Source organism: Terrapene carolina, unplaced genomic scaffold, assembly GCF_002925995.2.
Source record: "Terrapene carolina triunguis isolate 2854851 unplaced genomic scaffold, T_m_triunguis-2.0 Scaffold211, whole genome shotgun sequence".
Taxonomy (NCBI): Eukaryota; Metazoa; Chordata; order Testudines; family Emydidae; genus Terrapene; species Terrapene triunguis.
In genome coordinates, this window is record NW_020664562.1 from 3,241,350 (window position 1) to 3,249,168 (window position 7,819).

Sequence of the window (7,819 nt, forward strand, 5' to 3'; positions counted from 1 at the left end):
CTGCCCCAGCTCCCTCTGCCCAAATGCCAGCGGTGACCGGGGCGGCCGAAGATCCGGCCGCCGCAGTCGCTGCTGAAGAAAATGGCGCCCCCCAAATCCTAGTGCCCTAGGCGACTGCCTAGGTCGCCTAAATGGTTGCACCGGCCCTGGGCAGCTGGTCTCTAACTGTCCAGTTTTCTTGTTAACTTCACCGCTCCTGCCATGAAACTGACAAGACAGTCAACAGATGATGTAAGGAACTGCAGTGTTTACACAGCCACTACGTCACCCTAACTACACCCACATAAGCCTTACGCTTCTCATGGAGCTGGAGTTATTATTCTGGTGTAGTAAGGCTCTTACATCAGTGGGAGGAAGGCTGTACAGTATAGACACTGACATAAGGTCAACGTAAGCTGCCTTACGTTGATCTAACTGTGTAGTGTAGATCAGCCCTTAGAACTGATAAAGTACCTTTGTTGGCAATCTCCGCAGAAGGGCCAAGGACTGAATGGGTATGGATAGACTGAACTACCATCTCGCTCCCACAGGTGGTGTAAAATACATGAGTAGGCACTATGGAAAAACTTGAAGTGCTGTTGACACTACTGTATGTGTTCTGTGGATGAATAAAAGAAACAGTAACTTGGCATGTCAGTCTGTTCACCAGTCCTATTTCTCCTCTTCTCTCCCCCCCAAAATCCCCTAAACTAAAATACCCAATTCTGCATCCATAAATGGGAAGTATGCAGGAAAAATTCAAACTGTACCTAGTCCTTCCCTTTTTTTGTTTTGTTTTTTGTTTTGAAGTGTGGGAAAGTTTTGCATTGTATGTCAATTTTCTATTGCCCTCTCTTGACACAAGAGAGGCTTTGCTAGTGAAAAACAAAAGGCTTTTAGTTATATGCTGTTTTTTCCCCCTTTCTATGTAGTGAAGTGGCCGATGTGAAAACTGCATTAGAATTTTTAATTGGGAAAAACCTTCTATAAAACTTTCCCACTAAGAGAATAAACTCCTTTAGTTCTTTTAATTGAGGGGGGGGGGGAAATATCAGCAATCAGAAATGATTGTGAGTGTTTGTTTTTGTTTTGTTCTGGAACTAATTAGAATTTTTACACAGTGAGGCTTTTCTGTATCTTACTAATTTAGATGTATATCATTCCAGGGTATTTTTGCTCTTCTACAAACCATCTTTTAAACTTTTTTCTTTTTCTTTTTAGAGTTTTGACCCCCAACAGTAGTTTTCAAGACATTTGGATGCTCTATAACTTCCTAATCAGTAATGAGGTATGAAATTTATCTTTTTGAAAATCTTTAATGGAAATGTATAATAAGGACGAATCATAGAACTGGAAGGGACCTCGAGAGGTCATCTAGTCCAGCTCCCTGCACTCAAGGCAAGACTAAGTATTATCTTTCTAGACCATCCCTGACAGGTGTTTGTCTAACTTGCTCTTAAAAATCCCCAAATGTCAAACTACAGGCAAATGTAGTGAGTAGCCTAACTGGTAGAGCTACCGTTCATGTTCCAATTGAGCTAGAATTGTGAAATTCGGTACTCTTGGCCATTATTGGTCATAAAGTGTAAGGGGAAAAAATATGAACTTGCTTCTTTCGATCAGAGGTCATTGGACTTTCTAATGGAACTCCAACCATTCAGGTACCCTGTTTAAGCTGCAGCCTTGAAATTTAGGACACTGGTTTATTATAAACTCATTACAGAGAAGTCTTTAAAATTAACAGTCCTCACCAGTCTAATAATTTACAAAAATAATACTAACTTAATCCATTAGGCAGTCATATGGGGCCTGAGGCCTTCAATTTAGAGAAATTAAGGTCATCTGAGATCACCAGTTGTATTTGTAGGACTTTAGATAAAATATGTTTGAAAGTGAGTGCCTGGATTGATAGCCACGTCCACATGAGTGATGGCTAGCTGGCACTAGTTAACATAAACGACAGTATTCCTAAAAACAGCATTAACACAACACGCTATGAAATCAAACTATATCTTCTTAGAATATGTATGAATATCTACACTATGCAAGGAATAAAATATTTCAGAAACAAATTGACAATCCAGAAAACATGCCCATATAAAATAGGAAAGGATGTTGTGACTACAGCTGAGGATGCAGAATTGGGAGATCTGAGTTCTATTCCTGACTCTTCCATAGAAATGGGCTGTGTGACCTTGAGTGAGGCTCAACATGCGTGCTCATTTTCCCCATTAGTAAAATGATAGTCCCCTCCTATGTTCTTTGTTTCAGTCACTTTCCTGGTAATGTATTGCATGTGTTACTTGTTTGTTGTTGTCTAGGTTCCTAACTTCTAGATTGTTGATTTTAGATAACTTTTAACTCCTTATTTTGAAATTGGGTACATCACATGTGGAAATATCAAAACTTAGAAATATAATTTCACACACAGTACAAATAATTTATATAAGATTTGTAATGAAATTACTTAGTTACTTTGAAAAACTTAACTCTAGGGGGATGACATTCAATTCTAGCATTGGAATCACCAGTTATCTTACTTTTGGTTGTATGGCTCATTCTAATAGAGCCAACGTTCAGGATAAAATGAGTTTGTTTGTTTTTAAAGACTAAACTTGTCATAACAGCACCCAATTGGCAACTAAGTTTAAGGAATCAGTGTACATTAGCTGTTTTGCAGCTAGTTTTCCAGGGTTATACAATGGGTGATGCTATAGGTACTTCAGGGCTACTGCCCTGTCTGTATGTTTTGTACAGTTCTTAGCACAATTGGGCTCCAGTCTTGATTGGAACCTCTAAGACCTACTAGAATATAAATAATAATCCTCACCACAACCACATGGGTCAGCAGTTACAGAAAGATGACCCCTAAACGTCAACTGTCCCTATTGTAACAAGATCGCTCCTATCCATTATTTGAATTTTTTTCCCTTTAAAAGTTTGGACCCAAAACAACAACTTAAGGACCCAAACAGAAAAACAACCATGTGGCATTGTAGTGTTTGGAATATTTACATGAAACCTGAAATTCAGAACTGTGTTTATATTGGTCATTTTTATTTTATTTTATTAAAAAATCTGCCTCTAGGAGCCACTTCAACATCCTTAAAAATCCTGTTACAAAGCAGACAACAGTGTCTCTCCTAACCTGCTACATCTGTAAAATAGAAAATTATTGTTCTGTTGATAACAGATCAAGGACACTATAGGACACTTGAACTTGAAATAAATGGCTCCATATCAGTATGGGCATTCAAAAAATATGTATTCCATATACAGAATATAGGCATTTTTGTTACAGGATGCATTATTTTCATGTCCATTGTGTATGCTTAGTATACTTGATTATGGATTTCAGAGCTCAGAATTCTATAAATCTTTTGCTATGGAATTGTGGGGATGATTCTTTCTGTACTAGAGTTATCTGGAAGCTGCTATAAAAATGCTATTAAATAAAACCAAGATGATACTTGCACTGTTAGCTCTAGATTGTTTTGCCCTATCATTCTGAATAGGGAGTACTTGATCCGTACTATATAGTCTGGCTTCAATTCTTTTCCCATTGTCTAGACTTGAGATCCTTCCAGTTAAGTGTGTAAACATTAGGTCCAATGTATGTTATGTCAGCCATGTGATTTCAATAAGTATGTGATCCTAAGTAACTCTTTCTCTTTCATCTTAGATAAATGCCAGCATAAAATTTACTGCTGAGGAACTCTATGAGTGTGTTTCACAGGAAGTGTATAGGTAAGTCAGTTATTGATTACATCTACTGGATTTCCTGAAACAGTTGTAGCACTACATTTTGTTAAGCTTTACTTTATGGTACTTGGTTATTTTCTCTTAGAAAAATCTCCATTATTCCCTTACTATACAAAGTAGTTCTTAAGATTTATTGAGGGAGCTGGTCTGTTATTTGCTTCCAACTTACTGTTTTTGATCCACTGTGTTTGAGTTTTCTTAAGGGTTTGTCTACGTGGTGCATTAGCCTGCACTAGAGAGAGTGTGTATTCCAGTTTGCGCTAGTGTGCCAGGCACTAACTGGCCCGTATGGACACCACTGGCACACTCTAAATGTCTCCTAGTAGGCCCTGGAAACTGGACACTACAGTACACTAAGTGACTTTGAGTGTGCCATCAGGGTCCATATAGGCCAGTTAGTGCATGACATGTTATTGCACACTAGAATTTCACATATTTTAGCACAGACTAATGCACATGTAGCCAAGCCCTAAATCTGGAATAAACTCAATCCAAAGAAGTAGGTTCTTAGAAGTGAACACACTTAGTATAGAAGCTTGCTTGTTTGTTTGTTTGTTTTTTAAAATTTAATTGAAAAAAGAGGTTGAATTGTACAAACATTTGGGGATAAGGGTCACTGGTGTCTAAAGCTTTGCCTACACTAGGATTTTGAGCTGCATTTGGCATGGACATCAAACACTGCTCTCCCCTACACTTGCTAGTTTCACACTTCGTCCTGCTGGTGTGGACAGGGCCAACAAAGCTCAACATCCTGCCAACATAGGTGAGAATAAGGAGTCTACCATGCTGTGTGTTTGTGCACACAGCTAAGATAATATGCACATTATTTTGGGGAGCATACTTGGTAAAACAAAACCCTGTCCACAGCCATGTTGAGAATCATTGTCTTACAGCCATTTATGAACTTAGGCCCTGATTCAGCAAAGGACTTAAGCATGTGTTTTAAATTGATGTCAGTGGGATGTAAATACATGATTAAATGCGTTGCTGAATTGGGGACATAGTTCTAACTGTCACAAATAGAGCAATGGGGTGGCCTATCACAGGCAGAAATAACTTACTTAAGGAGGCTTGTTTGTTAAAGTATTCTTGATCTTAAACCAAATGGAGATATTGCCTCAAATGACTTAATTTGCAGTCTTTCTCAGAGTGTTTATTTGCATTTGGATCTGAGTAACTGGAAATGTTTAGCTATTGTGTGGGTGGGTGGCTGGGGGTGGGGGGAGTGTTATTAAAGCTGTCAAAAAAGGGTAACTACTACTATTTGCTGGCTCAAACTAAAACAATCACTTTTTTTTCTACAAAAACATTAATTAAAAGGCCTGTGATGCAGAGCTTTTGATTTTATTTTAAATACCATAATTGAAAATACATTCCAACTTTTAAGGTTGTAAAAGGCTGATAGGGATTTCTTGGATGCTTCCATTATAAACTGGAACTAGAGGCAATTAACACTAATAAAAATAAGATGGCTTCCACCAAAAATGCATAACATGTTTGCAATACATTGTCCTGCTCAGCTAAAATCTTTCCAAACCCTTAGTCTGTCTACATGTGTATGGTGATTAGTGATTCAGGATGTACTAAATTTTTATGACTGTCCTATCAACTTAACAAGCTGACTCTAGTGTTAGAGAAAATATTTTGCAGTGTTGGGGAGGGGGGTTCAACTTGGAGTTCAATAGAGATGGAATATTTTGGATGATCCATTGGCTTTCGGTGGCACCAACTACTCATGCAGTTTTCAGCAGCAATTATGGAGCCAATTGTTGGCATTTAAATAACTAACTTTGGAATAAAACCCACAGTACAGCCTCCTGTACTGTGTTAGTACAGTGTGAAGATAATTATAACCTGAGGAATTTCTCAGTATTTAAAACTTGCCTCAACAAGCTCCAAAATTCTTCATTTTCTGGAGGATCCCAAAAATTAAACAGACCCTTTCTGGAATTCTGCTAGTTCTGGCTTCTTGACACTAGGTCACAGCTATTTGATTAGGGTAAACCATTGAGAAGCTTGTTGAGCGGGCTGCTCTGTATCAGAACTTTGTTTTCTATAATGAGCTGCATGTCTTCACATTGCCCCTAGGTGATGCTTATGTTGCATACCCGTAGCCTTCTTTGGGAACATTTCAAGCAAACCAGTTAGATAGTTGCCAAATAGTAGATCTTACATCTACAAATTCAAGTTACAAGTAATGTTTCCAACTTCTATCTTTAATTGCACTTCCTCTTTTATTACAGCAGTGAAGTTATTTTGTAGTACAGAAATTAAATAAAACATGATCCTGTCCAATGAAATAAAAATAATAAATGCTGGTCTGAAAGCCCTCTTTATAAAATGGAAGCACAATAAGCCAAAGGAGAGGGAAAAAGAATCCTTTATTTTTAAGGCAGGTGGATTATGTGGATGTTGGTAGAGACTGAATAGCCAAGGTGTTGAGACTTGTAGTTGAAGTGGGAATCTTTGTCTTTGATTAATTTAGTGTCCAGATTAACACCTCAGAAGGTAATTGAACTTTCTATATTTTTTGTGACAAATATTTGTCAACTTTTGAAGAGAAAATGTTATTTTAAAATGGTTCCATTTTGAAATTTGTTCCTGAAGTGTTTAACCATTTTGGCGGAAGAGAGAGGTACTCCCTGTAACTAAACAGCCACATCTTTCCGTCTCTCACTACTGTAGCATCTCGTATGTTGTAGTATCCTTATTGTGGGAGCACCTAGAGGTGATAATCAGGGATTGAGACCCCATTCTGCTAGGTGTGCATGTGACATGTCCCTACCCTAGAGTAAAAAGGACAATTTTTTTCTAAAGAGTAAATAGGACAAAATTAAACTGTCTCACAGTTTAAATAAGAAAGAGGTTATGATGAGCTACAAGAAAAGCTGTCTTACTTACAGCTGCAAAAGCCAGCAGGACTACTCAGATCCATCAGCTACTTTAAGTTATCCAACACCTGTGCTGCACCTGCACAGGATGACTGGTAGCTTCCCCTGCTCACGTAGCTCTACATCCCACCTCTGCCTTTATATCCCATTCATTAGGGTTACCATATTTCCTCATTAAAAAAAGAGGACACTCCATGGGGCCCTGGCCCCTTCTCCGCCCCGTCCCCAAAGTCTCCGCCCCCTCTCCTGAGCGCCCCGCATTCCCCCTCCTCCCTCCCAGCCGCGAAACAGCTGCCCGAGCGCTACCGGCTTCACGGTTTGCCGGGCAGCCCCCAGACCTCCAGACCCTGCCCCCGGCCGGGCGCTTCCCCAGCGCAGCCAGAGCCCGGGAGGGGAAGCGCCCGGCCGGGGACGCAGGGTCTGGAGGTCTGGGGGCTGCCCGGCAAACCGTGAAGCCGGTAGCGCTCAGGCAGCTCAGCTCTTCAGCTACACAGAGCTGAGGTGTCTGGGGGGAGCAGCAGCAGCTGCCGCGGGGGAATCCGCCTGCAGCTCGCAGCCTGCGGGAGCCGCAAGGTAAGCAGGGGACTGGGGCAGGGATGCCGGCAAAGCTATTTTCCCGGACATGTTCGGCTTTTTGGCAATTCCCCCCGGACGGGGATTTGAGGACCAAAAAGCCGGACATGTCCGGGAAAAACCGGACATATGGTAACCCTACCTAACTGCCCCCCAGGACTCCACCCCCTACCTAAGCCTCCCTGCTCCTTGTCCCCTGACTGCCCCCTCCTGAGACCTTCCCCCCATCCTAACTGGCCCCCTAGGATCCTACCCCCTACCTGTCCCCTGACTGCCCCAACCCTTATCCATACCCCCACCCCCAGACAGACACCAGGGACTCCCACGCCCCATCCAACCACTCCCCACCCCCCTGACAGCCCTCCCCCAGAACTCCCGACCCATCTAAACCCCTCTGCTCCCTGTCCCCTGACTGCCCCCTCCTGGGACCCCTGCTCCTAACTGCCCTCCAGAACCCCACCCCCTACCTAAGCCTCCCTGTTCCTTGTCCCCTAACTGCCCCCTCCTGAGACCCCACCACCCTAACTGCCCCCCTAGGATCCTACCCCCTACCTGTACCCTGACTGCCCAAAACCTGTACCAAAACTGCCCAACCCTCAGACAGCCCCCCCCCC

At 41.7% G+C, this 7,819-nt stretch overlaps 1 protein-coding gene across 2 annotated transcripts in view; it reads left to right on the forward strand.

The window, feature by feature from the left end:
* Positions 1-7,819, forward strand: part of LOC112103411 (transcriptional protein SWT1) — an 82,808-nt gene that overhangs the window by 73,719 nt on the left and 1,270 nt on the right. For both annotated transcript variants that reach the window (XM_024195141.3, XM_024195142.3), the window contains 2 exons: positions 1,201-1,267; positions 3,662-3,726. In XM_024195141.3, coding sequence (XP_024050909.2) covers positions 1,201-1,267; positions 3,662-3,726 — 132 coding nt within the window. The remainder of the gene's footprint in view (positions 1-1,200; positions 1,268-3,661; positions 3,727-7,819) is intronic.